Source organism: Bos taurus, chromosome 10 (assembly GCF_002263795.3).
Source record: "Bos taurus isolate L1 Dominette 01449 registration number 42190680 breed Hereford chromosome 10, ARS-UCD2.0, whole genome shotgun sequence".
NCBI classification, from domain to species: domain Eukaryota; kingdom Metazoa; phylum Chordata; class Mammalia; order Artiodactyla; family Bovidae; genus Bos; species Bos taurus.
In genome coordinates this window covers 25692976-25712500 of record NC_037337.1, presented here as the reverse complement: position 1 = coordinate 25712500, position 19525 = coordinate 25692976, and the positions used below count along the sequence as shown (strand labels likewise).

Below are 19525 nucleotides of genomic sequence, written 5' to 3'. Positions count from 1 at the left end.
GCGGGCGTGTGCTGAGAGCCTACCTGAACAAGTCCCGGCGCTTCCTTTCCAGCCAGCGTTTCAACTCACCCTTTCGGAGAACAAGGCGCCTTCCGGCGGAGCATGGCCAGCCCTCGCCTCAATCTAGCTTGCTAGTAGTCCATGCTCCCTTGCTCCGCCCACCTACGCTCCCACCCGCCAATGGCAGGGCCGACGCCCCGCCTCTTCCAGCAGGGTAATGTGAGCTCCATCCAGGAAGTCTCTTGAGGATGGGAGGTCCTAAAAGGCTGAGGCAACCACACATATGCCTGATTGAAAATAAAATCTGGCGGTACCTTGTCTCTGACCGCTCTCCGTTCACGGGCTTTCGGATCTCTCCGCATCCTTCTTTTCTTGACCCCCGCCGTTGGGGGCGCTCTAAACTAGAACATTTAGTTACCTGTTTCTGGGAAGCCATCTTGGATCGGGCTGGTGCCTTTCGGGCCGGGAGGAGGGAGTGCTTAAGGAATCTAAAGCCCTTTTCGGCGTCCTGTCCGACTGCTTAGGTACAGCCCCAACGTACTCTCCTTTACGTAATCAGAGTACCCCTCAGTCACGATGGGGAATAAACCTGGAATAATGCTGAGTGTGCCTGGAGGCAGCCCCCACCCTCTCTCATACAAGTGAAGCGATCTTAACCAAATCAAAGAAGCAAAAATTAATTCTTGAAGTGAGTGTATTTTCTGAGTTCCTGGGATAATCCTTTAGAAATGTCTCAATCCTCAGGATATCAGCATAACATCAGCATAGGTTATGCATCTATTCTAGATGCTTCTAAACCTTATGTTTCGCTCGCAAGTTTTCCAGTGTTCTGACTTTGACAGAACAGAGTACTGCTAGTCAGTTGGAAATGAACAAAATTCAGTAAAGAATTTCAACTTAAAAAAAAAGGCCTCAATTCATCAATAGACCCAAACTATTTGTGAATATGGATAGAGCAAATGATGTCTTAGAGGTGAAATTATATGCAAGGAGGGCATTACGATACTGCCTTAGAAATATTGGCTGCAGAGTAATTTCCCAATGATAGTGTTTAAATTGTTATGGAAATAATTTTACAGTAGATGAAATCCTCTTGCCCTCAATGAGAAAGATTTACCCATGTTTTCTAGTTTAACTCTACTGCTATTAAAATTTGCTACAGTAAGTTTTTAATTTTTTGGAAATCCTGAGTGAAGGGTGTCTTTCCCTATCATTAAAGGAATTTCTCAAGAAGTAACATTTGCATGGTCACACATAGTAGGAGCTCAGAGACCTAAAGGAGTCATGTGAGTCAACATTTTATCACAGAAGACTTGGCCAAGTACATTTCTCTGTATATTGAACAAAATCTGTTGGCCAAATTCTTCCTTGGCTACCACTGTTATATCAAATTTGATGTTAGTATTAGGGCTTACCAGAACAATGTGTAAATGCATATACAGATATGACCTTAATTATAGTTTCTAGAATGAGAACCTATTATCCTTCTGCTTTTTTGGTACAAAATAAAGCTACTATCAAAGGAACCAGTTATTAGGCACAGACAGAAAGGGGAATGGGTATCCCTGCCATATGCAATGACCTATAAATAGTAATGACTTAGACTGCTATAAGTAGTATATTTCCAAGGGTCCTGGGCTTCAAAAATCAACCAACACTCATATTATCTTATAACCAGTATTCTTCACATGGGGGTGGGAGATGCATTTTCTGTAACTTCTCATGACCATTTCATTCAGAACATCAGCAGTGATCAACAAAGGTCATAAATTTGCCTAGATACTCTCATTTCTTATGCTTAAAACTGATGAAATACCTGAGTATAGAAGGTTATGAGTGGTTTTTGGATAATATGGGATTATCAATTCAAGAGATACTCCATTTGAATTGTTTACCATGTTAAAAAAAAAAAAAAAGATACACTCCAAAAGCAGCAGCTCTAGACAGAATGATGTTCTGATCAATGTTCTGATTCATCTTGATCGCTAAAGGTTTCTTTGACTGACAGAGGAAAACTCCTGTACAGAAACCATAAAGTTTTATTTACTTTACTTCTGTCTCTGGTGTGAGTGGACTAGCCAAATTCAACAGCTTTAATCCTTTTTGAAATGAGGTAGGAGTTTTCAAAAACCAAACCAAACCAAACCTTAATCAAAGTAATACTCCATATGCCTTCCAACTTCCTGTGGTACAGTGTGAACTAATACTACTGCTACTGGGGGCAGAATCCAGTATAAAATGAATGTATCTCAAGAAGGCTTCTTCCAATTCCTTTGATACAATTCCCTAGAAGAAGAGTATCTACTTATGTTTGGGATACAATCAGAAATGACACATGAAATGTGAGCAGCTTGGATACATGCATATATTTAATAATGAAACAATTTATCGACAACCAAAAAAAAAGAGGAAAAAAATTCACAAGACCGCAGTGCTGTGGAAGAAAATGAGACATCAGTACAGCAACTGACCCAGAAGGCTGCACGGTAAGTACAGCAAAGACAGACTTGACTAGGATAGTATTGTATGCTCTTCAAATGGAGATGTATCCACTTATTTGACTGCTTGGAAGCAGGCAGCTTTATTGTATGCTGCATGGAATGGAGGCAAAGAGCCAGGGAAAGCAGAGAGAAGAGAAGGAGAAGAGCAATAAAGAATTCAGGGTAAGCAGATGGAATAGACTGAGATAGAATTACAAAGAGATGACTGTAAGGCTTTTTGTTTCCTCTGCAGCCTAAAATAAACCTGTTCCAAGTCTTTGTCAGTCAAATTCAGTGATCACATGAGTAGCACTAGGCACTGTGAAGGAATGGTGGAGGAAGTGGTTTACAAAAGTGAAAGCATACCAGGGGTTCCTGCTCTCAGGGAGCTTACAACCTCAGGGAGACAGGTTCCACACACAAAGCTACTATAAAACATATTTACAAAGTAACATAAATACAAATAAATATACATATGAATAAACAATATATGAAAGCTAAAAGGTACTGTGTCAGTAATTGTTCCGAAGTCCCTAGGTCAAAGAAGGCTTTCTGAAGGAAAAAAATGTGGACTTTGAGTATAACAGTAGTGTATAGTAGGGCATGTGCAAAGGCATAGGAGTGGAAGCAAAATGTCATGTACAGTAGGCAGATTAGCTTGATAGAAAGTCTAAATAGGTCTCCTTAAGAAGTGAGTGGGATAAAACAGTAAGAGTCTATTTGGTGAAAGACACTGACTTACCAATGTTAGGTCTGGTCCCTAAAACAAAACAAACAGGGAAAGATGTTTTCTTTAGGTAATGATAATAAGTGGCTACAAGGCTAGGACCAACTCTACTACTCTCAAAAGTTGTGTAGTTACTCTGAAACAGAGAAACTAGAAATGGGATGGAGGAGAAGTGTTCATCATCCTTGAGCAGTTCAACTAGAAGGAACTGCCTTCTGCAACAATTCTTATGTAGTGGCAAGTGAAAAACCTCAATGAAATCCCTAAACTGAGGACATAAAACCCAAAGGGCAGCCAGATCCCAGTCACCTCAAGGGCTCAAGCAGAACGTCCTAGACCTTGTTACTAATTCTTGGTGGGGAGTAGATTGTGTCTGCTTATAAAAGAATTTATTTTTGAACTACCATGACAATCAGCTTTGATCCTAACATTTTACAAATTAAAACAGGAGAATGAAAAGAGCCCTAATCTATAGGGAACGCTCACGTCCCTGAAGAAGGACAGGTCAATAAGGGCCCAAATTCTCCCCTGGTCTTTAAGTGGAGAGGCAAAACATCACACCTTGAAAAGAGGCTTTTCTCAGCCAAAGCATGTAAGACCTCTTTCTTTAAGCCTATTGATCTGAAGCTGTTCCAGGAAGGAAAAAAAAGAGTCCAGGCCAGTTGTTCAGCAGCAGCCAGAGTCAGCCCCCATGTCATGAGAGCCCCGCTGGGAGGCACTGGGTCCCACTGGGGTTGAAATACACTGCTGGGGTCCAATCTTGATGCCATTTGCCTGTAAGAGAAAAGAGGCAATAGTTCCCACCTCAGTGTAAAAGTAAGTGGGAGAAAGGAGAGGGATAAAAGGAGAAATCATTAATTACAATTTCTAGAAGCAGGTATGGCCTTGGCAGGTAACCATGTGCCTTAGCCAGACTGCTGTGGAACAGTACTCTGTGATGGTGAAGATAAGGTGACCAGCTGTGGTATTATAGATCACTGGAAGTGGCTTCTGTGCCCAAGTGACTGTTATACTTAAGTTTCATAGCTATGTGCAGAATCAGGATGTGATTGGTAAGAGTAGGTAAAACAGAAGTGGCAGCATATTAGCATATAATTCATTTATTCCCCCCCAAATGTGCTTTATAGAAATGAGAAGCTAAGCAATTAAGAATCACACCTCCCTCATGCTTTGGAATAGTAAAAACCTGAGGTTGAGAAGAAAACCTCCCATAATGTATAAACCTTTTAGATCAGCAATTAATAATCTCTTTAAGCAGTCTGGGTCTCAGACTTGAGAAAAAAACAGACAAGCTATGCCAGTTCATATAGCTTCATATAGTATCATGTTAGACAGGAAGTGCTTATATTCTAGGAAGCATCCTGTCCTGTTTAAAACAAAGCAAAAGTAATTGTCAGCCCCTTACCCTATCTTACCTCATTGTGGACATCAAATAAACCCTGCTGGATCTTCCTATATATTTCTTTGGCTGTGTTAATGAAGGCCTGAAGGAGACATAAATCATAGCATTAGGCTCAAGTTTAGGTAGAGAAATTAGGAAAAGAGAATACAAATATTATGCCTATTTGGATTTCAAAAGTGAATTGGGAACCATTACGAGAATTGAGTAAAAATACACAAGGTCCTCCAAAGGCCCTGTAAAAGCCATTCCAAACAATTTCAAATAGAAAAAAGAGATTCTATGGTATTTTGGTATTGACGCAAGATGTACCTAGGGTTCCCAGATTGGCACACTCTGCAAATAAAGCAAACATGCTCTCTTCTGAGTCAGTTACTTAAGACAGATTCAACACCAGACTTAGGAATGACTAAGATGGAATTCATTAGTTCCTCAACTAAGATGATTTACAAATAACAGTAGTGTCAATCCACACTTATCAATTAATGTTACTTAATATAAAAGTAAAGCCTTAGGAATCAAGGAAAAACAAATGGAACAATTCCCTTAAAGGGAGATACGTGGTCACTATGACCACAAGACATCCTTTTCTTACCCATGTTTTAACAGAGGAGGAGAATTCTGAAGGAAAAAAAAGGGGGGACAAAGATAACGGTGTAATCTCTGAAAAGCTTTCCCTACTTTTTCCCAAATAGTACCTCCTCAACATTGCAGGCTGTTTTGGCTGAAGTTTCCATGAATATAAGTCCATGTTCCCGAGCAAAGGCTTCTCCTTCTTCTCTCTTCACATCCCTACGAGACTCTAAGTCACTGCAAGAGATTAATCATTAATTGGGGAGAAAACTAAAAAAAGATCCAAGTGAAAGAAGAAATTTATTCTAAAAGAATCCCACAGCTGTTTCAACTGCCAGTTAATCCATAAAGAATGCAGATCCTGAATGGTGTCCTCTTGTACAGGGTTACTGATTTCTGTAGCCTCTGGGAAAATATTCTTCAGATCAGATTCTTGACAGCTGCTGCACAGTTGAGGATAATGCCTTATCTCTTATTACAGAGAAAAGGGTTTATAAAAGGTTAGGCAAGCCCCATAGTTTCTCAAGGTCTATGCTGTAGTCTTCTCTTTTGAAGGAGATCCAGTTAAACCAAAGGAAAGAAGAAGAAAGGGAAATTCCAGTTACTGGGAAGTAGAAAAGTCATGGATGTCACATCGCATAGTGATAAGTATCTTCCTCATTACTGGAATCAAGCCACAAGAAGAAGACAGCAAGGAATAAGGAAAACCCAGCTGCCTTAACTCACTATTATCATTATTAACATGTATAATAAACAGCAGCCTGCCACCAGGGAAATGAAGGATTCAGAGAAAATGATATGGGTAAAATTAGGTGATCCTGAGAACAGAGCCGAGGACTGAGGAAGAATAAAGTGGCATGGAAAAGACTTTATGAAACACAGGATTAAAGGATGCAGAATAAGATTATGGTGAATTGTCCAATTTTCATTTTTCAAACTGGAAATTTTCATTTGGGAGGATTCCAGTTTTTCACCATGAAAAGAAAAAATCCAGGAGTAAGTCCACTAGAGAACAAAACATCTGCAAAACGTATACTTATTTTTCATGAGCTGTGTGAAGACCAAGGAAGAACTAACCCGAAATGGCAACAGTCCTAAATCTGAACATCTAGCCCAGACATACCTCTGAGTTCCAGATCTGTTTGTCCATTTTCCTGTTCATTTCTACTCATGTGTAAAAGGCACCTCAGATATACATCAAAATGAAATATCATCTTTTCCCCCCAACCCAACTCTGTCCCACACCTCCACATGGCACAAGCCAAAAACCAAGGTTATTATTAACATTTTTTCCTTCTTCACACCAAATATCCAATTCACCCCAAAGCGAAGTACTTCCAAAATGTACCTTACAATCATCCTTTCTCTCTCTCTCTCCAGTGTCACTGACCTAGTCCAATCCACCACTTTCTCACTTGGACTGCTGCAGCTGAGATCCACATCAACCCTTGCTCCCCTCCAGATCTTTTAAAATCTGATCAAGCTACTTCCCTGCTTAAAACTCTTAAATGCTTCCTACTTGTTTAGAATAAAATCCAGACTCCTCACTCAGGTCTGTAAGTGCCACAAGATCTGGCTCCTGTCTTCTTTTCCAACCTCATCTTGTACCATTCCCCTTTGATTTAGTCTAACCACACCAGGTTCTTCCAACATTATAAACTTATCATCAAGCTTCTTCCCAGTTTAGAGCTTTCACAGAGTTTCTTAACCCCGTTTGACACCTTTTCAAAAACTTTGCCCAGTGAACTCTTGCCCATCCTTCAGATTCCAGTTTAAATTACAACTCTAAATCAACAGTAAGTACCCTGGGGCTTCCCTGGTAGTCCAGTGGTCCAATGCAGGGGACACTCGTTTGATCCTTGGTCTGGGAGGATCGCACATGCCTCAGAGCAGAGCAGCTAAGCCGGTGTGCCACAACTCCCGAGTCCATTTGCCACAACTACTGAAGCGGGCATGCCTTAGAGCCCGTGCTCCACAACAAGAGAAGCCACAAAATCGAGAAGCCTGCACACTGCAACTAGTGAGTAGCTCCTGCTCTCCAAAACTAGAGAAAGCCCACAAGCAGCAATAAGACCCCAGACTCCTTTGTTCATGGGATTCTCTAAGCAAGAACACTGGAGTGGGTAGCCATTCCCTTCAGGAGATCTTCCTGACCCCGGGATCAAACCCTGGCCTCCTGCATCCCAGGCGGATTCTTTACCATCTGAGTCACCAGAGAAGCCCAAATAAAATTATAAAAAATAAATAAGTATCCTGGTACTCTTTTTTATAGTGCCCTTTTTTTTTCCCTTCACTGCATTTATCATAATTTGTAAACAGATACAAATCATTTTATATTTAATATCTATGTCTCCACTAGACTGTGAACTCCATGGGAATGAGGGCAGGATTTTGTTTTCACCTTGCCCACTCAGGGTCTAGCACAATACCTAGGATGTACTTAAGGTTTTTCACAAATTGGCTGAACCAATGAGTATAATCAGTCTGTGGCCACAGTTCTAGGTGCCACAGATTATTTTAAATACTCAAGGGAAACACAGCAACACTCAACATCAGAACACGACATAAATTGTTGTTGTTCAGTCGCTAAGTCAGAGCCGACTCTTTTGTGACCCCATGGACTGTAGCCTGCCAGGCTCCTCTGTTCATAGGATTTCCCAGGCAAAAACAATGGAAGGGGTTGCCATTTCCTTCTCCAGGGGATCTTCCCAACCCAGGGATAGAACCCGTGTCTCCTGCACTGGAAGGCGGATTCTTTACCATTGAGCCACCAGAGAAGCCCCCACATAAATACAAGCTTAATATAACTGGCAGTGTCAAAATCAGATCATGATAGATTCAACATTTGCACTTCTTTTTGAGGCTGCATTCTTGGCAGCTGCTGTGACAAAAAGCAAACACTGCACAAAAATCAATTTGCAACAGAAAAAAGAGTGGTAGTGTGCAGTGTTAACTCCAAGGTTTGACAAGCTGTGCTGTGCCTGACAGGCATACACAGGTCATTAGCAAGTAGTTACAGTTACTTAAGAATGAAATAATAAATTCTTTTTCTTTTAATTCATGTTTTCCGTTTTCCAAACAGTTACTCAGTTGCTATGACAAAAATACCTGCTACTTTGTTTAGACCTAACTATTTAATAACAAATCCATCAAGTATGTCTTTTGGCTCATGGGTGCCTTAGAAAATTCACTGAGAATAACAAATGTTGCTAAGGATGGGGAGAAACTGGAACACTTGTGCACTGAGAGTAGCAATGTTAAGTAGTGCAGCCACTATGGAAAACCGTACAGCAGTACCTCCAAAAATTAAACAGAATTTCCATAAGATCCAGCAGTTCCACTTCTGGGCATATATCCTAAAGAACTGAAAGCAGGGACCTAAGCAGATCTTTGTACACCCATGCTGACCAGCAGCATTATTCACAACAGCCAAAAGTTAGAAGCAACCAAAGTGTACATCAATGGATAATAAAGAAAATGTGGTAAATACATCCAATGGATTACTATCTAACCTTAAAACAGAAGAAAATTCTGACACACGCTACAATATAGATAAACCTTGAGGATGTTATGCTAAACAAAAGCCAGGAACAAGAGGACAAATATTGTAAGATTCCTAAAGTAGTCAGAAGAGACAGAAAGTAGAATGGTTATTGCGAGGGGCTAGTGGGATGGGGATCTTCCCTGATGGCTCAGCAGTAAAGAATCCATCTGCAATGCAGGAGACGTGGTTTCAATCCCTGGGTTAGGAAGATCCCCTGGAGAGGGAAACAGCAACCCACTCCAGTATTCTTGTCTGGGAAATCCCACAAACAGAGGAGTCTGGCGGGCCACAGTCCATAGGGTCGCAAAAGAGTTAGACACAACTTAGTGACTAAACAACAACAGTGGGATGGGGAAGGTGAAATTAGTGTTCATGGGAACAGAGTTTCAGTTGGGGAAGATAAAAAAGTTCTGGAGATAAATGGTGGTGATAGTTGTATAACAATGTGAATGTACTCAATGCCACAGAACTGTACACTTAAAAATGGTTAAAATGGTAATGGAACTAAAAAAGTTTAGGTCCCAAATAATTCAATATCCAAAGAGTACCTAGATGACATCTAGTACTTATTATTTATACAAATAAAATTTTACCTCTTGTTCCCAATCAGCATGATAACCATGTTGGAACTAGAGTGCTGCCGGGCATCCTCTAACCATGAGGTCAAGTGATTGAAGGTTTCACGCCTACAGCAGAAAAATTTCAAAAGTGGGTCAGAGGCCCATTTCAAAACGCCAAAGCAATTCCAAATGCATAAGAAAAAGGGGAAACTTATATGTATAAAGAAAAATATAAAACAGGCAATTCCTCTTTAGCATTCTTACTAGATTAGGTGGATTAAAAAGATTTTGAGAACAGAGGAAAGAGTCTCCCTCTCACGCAGCAGACATGCCTCACCTTGTAATGTCATACACCAGCAGTGCGCCGGCTGCTCCTCTGTAGTAGGAACGGGTGATAGAACGGAAGGATTCTTGTCCAGCCTTTTCCATCAACATGGCAACAGCAAAAAAAATCCCAACAAAACCAGGTTATTTGCAGAGAAGTTACTTGATCAGATGCCACTTTAACACAAAGGAGTTAATTTTACAAAAGAACTTCTATTAAGGAAAGAGAATTGGCCAAAAGAAAACCTGAATGCCCAGGAAGAAGTCCAGGTGGGAAATCAATATCTTTCAGTGGGAGTACAATTGATATTTTGGGTGGGTCAATTCTTCCTGTGAGACTGTCCATTTAATTGCTGAATGTTTAGCATCCCTGGCTCCCTGTCACTGAATATATTTACCCTACAGTCAGTGTGACAAAGACATTTCCACACAATATCCCCTAGGAGAGAACTGGAAATAGAACTAGAAACTCAAAGAGTATTTTTCAGTCCCATATGATGTTGCACGTATCACCTTTGTTTTTTGTTTCTATTTTTGTTTCCACTCCTTTGTCTTAGAAAATTATCTTAGAATGCCAATGCTCTATATAATACAAGTTTCATTCCAATGGATCAACGAAGAAAATTAGATACAAAGCACTTAAATTAGGCATATACTAACTGACCTTTAGTGACTGATAAAGGCAGGACAGGGCTTCCCGGATGGTGCTAATGGTAAAGAACCCTTCTGCCACTGAAGGAGACTTAAGAGACGTGGGTTTGATCCCTGAATTGGGAAGATCCCCTGGAGGAGGGCATGAAAATCCACTCCAGTATTCTTGCCTGGAGAATCCGATGGACAGAGGAGCCTGGTGGGCTACAGTCCACAGGGTCACAAAGCGTTGGACATGACGAGTGACTTAGCACACACATCCGCAAAAGCAGGACTGCCAAGATGTCCCTTACTGGGATCCTGTCATAGCAAATAGGAATAACGACTAGGGAAAGCAGTCCAGGGCCCAGAACAGAGCTGTCCTAAAACAAATTCAAGTTTATTCTCTACTTTCATTTCCAATGGGGGCCAAGATTTAAGATTTATTTATAATTGAGCAATTTACTATGCCCCCATATACAGGATACTTTTGCTTTCTTGATGGAATAGGTTTTGGGGGAGGACAGGTTTCATCAAAGGAAACAAAATTATCTAAATATGAATTCCCTGGGCATTGACTCTATTCTATCAGAAAAGTTTTCACATTCTTGAAATTGCTTATCCTTCTGTCCCTACATAAAGATTTGGATGGGAGACTATTGTTCTTAAAGATAGGGAAACTAAGATCTGGACATGGGAAAATAAATAGATTTTACACAATATACCAATACCCAGGTGTGGATGTGACTGGTGATAGAAACAAGGTCCGATGCTATAAAGAGCAATATTGCACAGGAACCTGGAATGTCAGGTCCATGAATCAAGGCAAATTGGAAGTGGTCACACAGGAGATGGCAAGAGTGAACGTCGACATTCTAGGAATCAGCGAACTAAAATGGACCGGAATGGGTGAATTTAAATCAGATGACCATTATATCTACTACTGTGGGCAGGAATCCCTTAGAAGAAATGGAGTAGCCATCATGGTCAAGAAAAGAGTCCAAAATGCAGTACTTGGATACAATCTCAAAAACGACAGAATGATCTCTGTTCATTTCCAAGGCAAACCATTCAATATCACAGTAATCCAAGTCTATGCCCCAACCAGTAACGCTGAAGAAGCTGAAGTTGAACGGAACTATTCTATGAAGACCTACAAGACCTTTTAGAACTAACACCCAAAAAAGATGTCCTTTTCACTATAGGGGACTGGAATGCAAAAGTAGGAAGTCAAGAAACACCTGGAGTAACAGGCAAATTTGGCCTTGGAATACGGAATGAAGCAGGGCAAAGGCTAATAGGGTATTGCCAAGAGAACGCACTGGTCATACCAAACACCCTCTTCCAACAACACAAAAGAAGACTCTACAAATGGACATCACCAGATGGTCAACACCGAAATCAGACTGATTATATTCTTTGCAGCCAAAGATGGAGAAGCTCTATACAGTCAGCAAAACAAGACCAGGAGCTGACTGTGGCTCAGATCGTGAGCTCCTTATTGCCAAATTCAGACTTAAGTTGAAGAAAGTAGGGAAAACCACTAGACCATTCAGGTATGACCTAAATCAAATCCCTTATGATTATACAGTGGAAGTGAGAAATAGATTTAAGGGACTAGATCTGATAGAGTGCCTGATGAACTATGGACCGAGGTTTGTGACACTGTACAGGAGACAGGGATCAAGACCATCCCCATGAAAAAGAAATGCAAAAAAGCAAAATGGCTGTCTGGGGAGGCCTTACAAGAAGCTGTGGAAAGAAGAGAAGCGAAAAGCAAAGGAGAAAAGGAAGGATATAAGCATCTGAATGCAGAGTTCCAAAGAATGGCAAGAAGAGATAAGAAAGCCTTCCTCAGCGATCAATGCAAAGAAATTGCATTGATCTAGAGATCTCTTCAAGAAAATCAGAGATACCAAGGGAACATTTCATGCAAAGATGGGCTTGATAAAGGACAGAAACGTTATGGACCTAAACAGAAGCAGAAGATACTAAGAAGAGGTGGCAAGAATACACAGAAGAACTGTACAAAAAAGATCTTCACAATCAAGATAATCACAATGGTATGATCACTCACCTAGAGCCAGACATCTGGAATGTGAAGTCAAGTGGGCCTTAGAAAGCATCATTATGAACAAAGCTAGTGGAGGTGACGGAATTCCAGTTGAGCTATTTCAAATCCTGGAAGATGATACTGTGTAAGTGCTGCACTCAATATGCCAGCAAATTTGGAAAACTCAGCAGTGGCCACAGGACTGGAAAAGGTCAGTTTTCATTCCAATTCCAAAGAAAGGCAATGCCAAAGAATACTCAAACTACTGCACAACTGCACTCATCTCACACGCTAGTAAAGTAATGCTCAAAATTCTCCAAGCCAGGCTTCAGCAATACGTGAACAGTGAACTTCCTGACGTTCAAGCTGGTTTTAGAAAAGGCAGAGGAACCAGAGATCAAATTGCCAACATCCGCTGGATCATGGAAAAAGCAAGAGAGTTCCAGAAAAACATCTATTTCTGCTTTATTGACTATGCCAAAGCCTTTGACTGTGTGGATCCCAATAAACTGTGGAAAATTCTGAAAGAGATAGGAATACCAGACCACCTGACCTGCCTCTTGAGAAACCTATATGCAGGTCAGGAAGCAACAGTTAGAACTGGACATGGAACAACAGATTGGTTCCAAATAGGAAAAGGAGTACGTCAAGGCTGTATACTGTCACTCTGCTTATTTAACTTCTATGCAGAGTACATCATGAGAAACGCTGGGCTGGAAGAAGCACAAGCTGGAATCAAGATCGCCGGGAGAAATATCAATAACCTCAGATATGCAGATGACACTGCCCTTATGGCAGAAAGTGAAGAGGAACTAAAAAGCCTCTTGATGAAAGTGAAAGAGGAGAGTGAAAAAGTTGGCTTAAAGCTCAACATTCAGAAAACAAAGATCTTGGCATCTGGTCCCATCACTTCATGGGAAATAGATGGGGAAACAGTGGAAACAGTGTCAGACTTTATTTTTGGGGGATCCAAAATCACTGCAGATGGTGACTGCAGCCATGAAATTAAAAGATGCTTACTCCTTGGAAGGAAAGTTATGACCAACCTAGATAGCATATTCAAAAGCAGAGACATTACTTTGCCAACAAAGTCCGTCTAGTCAAGGCTATGATTTTTCCAGTGGTCATGTATGGATGTGAGAGTTGGTCTGTGAAGAAAGCTAAGTGCCGAAGAACTGATGCTTTTGAACTGTGGTGTTGGAGAAGACTCTTGAGAGTCCCTTGGACTGCAAGGAGATCCAACCAGTCCATTCTGAAGGAGATCAGCCCTGGGATTTCTTTGGAAGGAATGATGCTAAAGCTGAAACTCCAGTACTTTGGCCACCTCATGCGAAGAGTTGACTCATTGGAAAAGACTCTGATGCTGGGAGGGATTGGGGGCAGGAGGAGAAGGGGACGACAGAGGATGAGATGGCTGGATGGCATCACCGACTCGATGGACATGAGTTTGAGTGAACTCCGGGAGTTGGTGATGGACAGGGAGGCCTGGTGTGCTGCGATTCATGGGGTTGCAAAGAGTCGGACACGACTGAGTGACTGAATGAACTGAACACAATATACCAAAGATAACATTCATGATACTAATAATTAACACAAATGTGAAAAATTAGGCTCAAAGGTCAGTTCAGTAACTGGCCAGAAGTTAAAAATTCTATAAACACCAAATCCATAATTTAAATGTAGGAGCTTAGTGTAATACTCCATAGCAAAAAAAGTCTGTTTTCTTAAACATTATGTCACATAATCTAAAGCCAGGTTTAAGGTAAGAAGACTGTTCTAGTACACTAGTTCTAGGTTACATTTCCAACAGTACAAGAATCTCTTACTACAACAATCATATAAGTGTCTTATTGCACCTGTTAGAACATCAAAATCCAAAAGTAATTCTAAAGAACTCTGTTGGTAATATTAACCACACTTTAAGATCTAAAACATATTTTTTCCCTCCAAGAGATCACTTAAATTTTATTTTTTTCCCTAATAGTTTTATGTCTTAAATCATTTGATTCCTGGTTGGCTTCTAACTTACTTTTTTTCCTCCTCTGCTATGGTTGAAAGCCCTCTCCTTCCTCAAGTCCTTTCAAGAGCTAAAAGGGAAGTCTGAGGGAGGCCTGTGTGATGGTTGAATCAATAGAAGCATTTAACTTTTGCAAATGAAAACACTTCCAGTGCGCTATCACAAATGATTTTTGAAATCAAATCACTTTACTTCTTAATCTCAATCAATTTCCTGAACCAAAGTTTGTGAGGCAGTAAGTTAGAAAGAGACTTCCCTGGTGGTCCAGTGGCTAAGACTCTGAGCTCCCAATGCAGGGGGCAAAGTTTGATCCCTGGCCAGGGAACTAGGTCCCACATATTGCAACTAAAGATCCTGCTGCTGCAACTAAGAGCCGGTGCAGTCAAATAAATGAATAAAAATAAATATTTTTTAAAAAAAGCTAGAAAGAGTGAGCCATTCAATTTGGGTTGATCTGCATTAGTCTGAGGTATCTTTGTCCATCTCCTGTTTTTAAAAAAAATCCGAAGCAGCAAAGAATTAAGATGGAGATAAAGAGAATTAAGTTTTCTCATTTCCCCCAAAGGGAAGCATCACATTATATATAATTTCAAGATGTATAAAGTATCCATTCTTACAAAAGCAGACAGGCTCATTTCTTAAGAATCAAAATGCATTCCAAAGTAAGATGCAAATGAATCTGGGATATTTTTTTTTGGCCATGCTGCATGACTTATGGAATAGTAGTTCCTTGACCAGGGATGAAACCCTTATACTGCCCTTGCACTGAAAGCGCCAAGTCCTAACCACTGGACTGCTAGAAAATTCCTGAATTTTGGATTATTTAATCAATATATTTACCAAAGCAAACTCCTATATATTTGGGTTATTTGAAACAAAAAGATGTGGCATTCAGAATTTGTAACTGTAACAGATGGAAGTGAAAGCTTCCCTGTCTCCTTGATTTCACTAGACCTCCTCTGACTTCTGTATGCAGGTCAAAAAGGAATAGTTAAAACCAGACATGGAACAACAGACTGGTTCCAAACTGGGCAAGAAGTATGTCAAGGCTATATATCGTCACCCATTTTATTTAACTTATATGCAGAGTACATCATGTGAAATGCCAGGCTGGATGAAGCACAAGCTGGAATCAAGATTTCCAGGAGAAATATCAATAACCTCAGATATGCAGACAACACCACTCTTACGGCAGAAAAGCAAAGAACTGACGAGTCTCTTGATGAAAGTCAAAGAGGACAGTGAAAAAGCTGGCTTAAAACTCAACATTCAAAAAACTAAGATCATGGCATCTGGTCCCATCACTTCATGGCAAGTAGATGGGGAGACAATGGAAACAGTGACAGACTTTATTTTCTTGGGCTTCAAAATCACTGCTTATGGTGACGGCAGCCATGAAATTAAAAGACGCTTGCTCCTTGCAAGAAAAGCTATGACCAACCTAGAAAGCATGTTAAAAAGCAGAGATATTACTTTGCCAATAAAGGTCCATCTAGTTAAAGCTATGGTTTTTCTAATAGTCATGTATGGATCTGACAGTTGGACTATAAAAAGCTAAGTGCTGAAGAATTGATGCTTTTGAACTGTGGTGTTGGAGAAGACTGTTGAGAGTCCCTTGGATTGCAAGGAGATCCAACCAGTCCATCCTAAAGGAAATCAGTCCTGAATATTCACTGGGAGGACTGATGCTGAAGCTGAAGCTCCAATACTTTTGTCACCTGATGCGAAGAACTGACTCATTGGAAAAGATCCTGATGGTGGGAAAGATTAAGGCAGGAGGAGAAGGGGATGACAGAGGATGAGATGGTTGGACGGCATCACTGACTCGATGGACATGAGTTTGAGTAGGTTCCAGCTATTGGTGATGGACAGGGAAGCCTGACGTGCTGCAGTCCATGGGGTCGCAAAGAGTTGGACATGACTGAGCGACTGAACTGAACTCTGACCTCCATCCTTAGCTCCTCCGTCATAGCCCTTTATCCCTGCATCAGCCTTTACTGTTATATTTGGGACTAGAGTATTTTTGTTTTCTCTTACCGTATCCCAGATTTGCAGTTTGATTTGTTTTCCATCAATGTTGACCATACGGGCCCCAAACTCCACGCCTGTCAGTGAAAACCGAGAGAAAGAATGTAATTCTCATGAACAACAACCATGGTGACAAGAGGTTCATGCTTGTCCTCATTGTGCTAATGACTCATCCTCCGTACTTAGTGCCACTAAGCCCATTACAGTTCCCTATTTGCTCCAATTAATTTTGTGCTCCTTAAAGTTTTATCTTTTAGAATTAAAAACTTTGTTCCAGGTGACAACCACCTCAGGAATATAACTGAAAAGCATATATGGGCATAAAAATTAATTAAGAAATCAAATAGAAAAAGTGAATTAATTTTTAGAATTATTGTTTAATGCATAAATTTGAATAAGAAATGTTTAATTTGTAACTTTTTAAAAAACTTCTAAATTTTTGAAAATATTTCTTAATATTTTCCCAAAGTCAGTCACTAATCCTCTATATGAAACAATAAATACTTGCTTTTTGCAATTTTAGAATTTTTTTTAGAAAAGCACCTATCTAAGAATAGATTCTCAAGAATGAAACATTTCAGATCTCCAATAATTCCAAGAGTTCACCAGAAAACGGCATTCCTCACAGGGGTTTGGAAACGGATAGTCCGAATAAAGGGTTTAGTTTACCTGGCATTCAACTTCTATCAAGGTAATCTCAGGACAAAACTTAAAAATCAAAGATCACTTACATTAAAAATACTTGATTGTAAGTCAAACAATTCGTCCTATTTTCTATCTTTACACAGTACTTTACTCCAGGAATTCTGATCTGCAGGTAAGAAACAGTACTAATCTAGCTTCTGCTATTCAGGGGCCCCAGGCACAATATATCCAGAATCTCTCTCAATTCTATAAAGTTTTACAGTCAATAAGCAGATTTAAAAAATTGTTTCTTACTACTATAGACTGCATCATCAAGAATAATGACAGTTACTAAAAAAAAAAAAAGTCACTAATTTTTATGTTTTCTTTCTGGACAAGAGGAATGGAGTTTCAATGGTGAAGAATTAAAAAATACAACTTCTGTCCCCTTTTATGCAACTTCCTCTAATTATGAAGAAACCTTCATATTTTGTGCACATTTTATAGCCAACTGCCTTGTTTATCTTGGTATAGAAGACTGAATTCAGAAAGAAACAGGGCATATATTGGACTCTGGGGAAACTTGATTGATCACTTCATTCCACTACTTTGAAACCTGTCACTTGCTCCCTTTACCTTTAGGTGTGTCAAAACTTCATCTCTCCCCTTCCCCACCCCAGATGTTCTCTACTCTTAGTTCTTGTCACTCTTCACTTTAGATTCCATGGTCAAGCCATATTAAATTACTTTCAGTTTTCCAGATTAGTCTGATCTCTGTTATTCCTGAGCCTTTGCACCTGTTTTTCCCTCTTGCCCTGATCACTTTTCTCTCATCTCCACAACCCCTTCACCTGGCTAGTTCCTGCTCATGCTTCCATTTTCAGCTTTTTCTGATAGATGTGGCAGCCTCTTATCCCCTTCTGCAACAGTGATTTATTCTTCAGTATCTGCCCCCAGCCTCACCTCACCTCCTCCACTGGAGCTTTCAATGTAGGCACGTTTGCCTTGTTAAGCACTGTATCACTTAGCACCTAGCACACTGTGGTTGTACACAATAGTCATTTACAAAAATATTTTCCTGTTGATACTAAATCCTTTTCTAACCACTTTAGTTATTTGGCTCTGAATAAGTACTTTGGGATCAGTAGTAGCTTCAGATTTCCATAATGTGGGACTTGGAAGTGGTGATATAGTAAGAATGGGAGCTAGGGATTTTATTCTGAAATGGCAATTGAATGCCAAGAAAGCTAGTGTTATGTATATAATCTTTATTTGGGTTGGAGTTACGGAGATTATGGGGAAAGGGTTGTTCAAACTCAGCAGGTCGTCCCACATCACAAATTTGTGGAAGATGTTCACATTTCCCACGATTACCAGAGTGTTTTTGAAACTCATGATTATCATATCTTTTCTTTAAAACAAAAGTTAGCAGTTTCATGTACCTTTTATTCTAGGTCTGGGATGGCTCTTCCATTTGCTTCCTCCTCTCCAACACACACACAAAATCTATATGGTAGTGATTACTTTGAAAAAGTAATGAGGTTCACACTAATTTACCGCAGAGTAAGGTGAGTTTTTGAATTAACAGTACGTTTTCGTAGGATTTTACATAAACATACAAATCACATTTGTTAAAAAAAAAATCCTAAGGCAACTAATCCATACCTCATGGTCATCTCTAAATCTAGTCACCTTTCAATTACTTACTCCCCATTACACTACTGCCCATTTCTCAGCATTTAGTCATTCTTCACTTAACATAACTTTGGACTAACCCAAAAATAGGAAGACGTAACTTTTCTACTTAGAACACTAAAGCTGCTAACTTTCTATTTTAGTCAGATTTCATAATCTATTCTAGGAGAGGTATATGCGCTTACCTATTGTGAGGTCGTGGACAGGTTGGAACCGCTTGTCTGTAAACTGCAAGAGGAGACATGACTTCCCCACACCTGAAAGAAGACGCGTGCGTTAGGAGTTAGGCAGCGAGAACAGATCAGTGTCGGGGCGTCCAGGACTGGGGAAGGGGAGCCCCGAGCCCCGCCCCCGGCGGCCCGCCCCGCCCCCGCTTCACTTAATCGCCCAGCCCACTAAATGAGCCCCGCCCCCAAGCCCCGACTTGGATGTTTCGGATCCCCGCCCCAGCTTGAGGATTGTCGCCCGCAGGTTACCTGTGTCTCCGATGATGATGTACTTGAAGAGATAAGCATAAGTCATGGTCCCTTTTCCTCTGGATTCCGGGTCCGCCCGACTTCTGCAGCCACTTACCTCCGGCCTCTCTAGCCGCTCAATCTATCGACCTCCGGCCCCTCTAGCCCAGTTAACGTCTCTATTGCTCTCCCTCGAAATCCCGTTTCGGTCGGAGCGACTGTAATACCCAGATACCACCTCCGGGGACGCCTCTAACACTCCTACATGCCATTATCCCACCAAGCTCCAGGAGGCGATAGCTAGCCTGTCAGTCCGCTCGGCCTTCCCGGGCCTGACTCGCAACAGCCCCAAGGCGCTCCTTCCAATCAGCGGAGAGCGACGCACGACGTTGGGAAGTGACGGCAGTTCCGTGTCC

The 19525-nt window shown here is 40.7% G+C and overlaps 2 protein-coding genes across 13 annotated transcripts in view; both read right to left on the bottom strand.

Moving 5' to 3' along the window:
- Positions 1-104, bottom strand: part of CHD8 (chromodomain helicase DNA binding protein 8) — a 58382-nt gene extending 58278 nt beyond the window's left edge. For 10 of the 12 annotated variants that reach the window (XM_059890276.1, XM_059890279.1, XM_059890280.1 and 7 more), the window contains exon 1: positions 24-104. The gene's annotated coding sequence lies outside the window, so the exon portion shown is untranslated. The remainder of the gene's footprint in view (positions 1-23) is intronic. The other 2 variants (XM_059890278.1, XM_059890282.1) reach the window with 1 other exon arrangement.
- Positions 105-2342: 2238 nt separating this feature from the next.
- Positions 2343-19494, bottom strand: RAB2B (RAB2B, member RAS oncogene family). Its single transcript, NM_001192665.1, has 8 exons — positions 19131-19494; positions 18840-18911; positions 16345-16412; positions 9621-9703; positions 9317-9409; positions 5305-5416; positions 4623-4691; positions 2343-3981 (listed from the first exon to the last, which is right to left on the bottom strand). The coding sequence occupies exons 1-8, from the start codon at positions 19174-19176 to the stop codon at positions 3874-3876; spliced, it is 651 nt and encodes a 216-aa protein (NP_001179594.1). The 5' UTR covers positions 19177-19494; the 3' UTR covers positions 2343-3873.
- Positions 19495-19525: the final 31 nt, after the last annotated feature.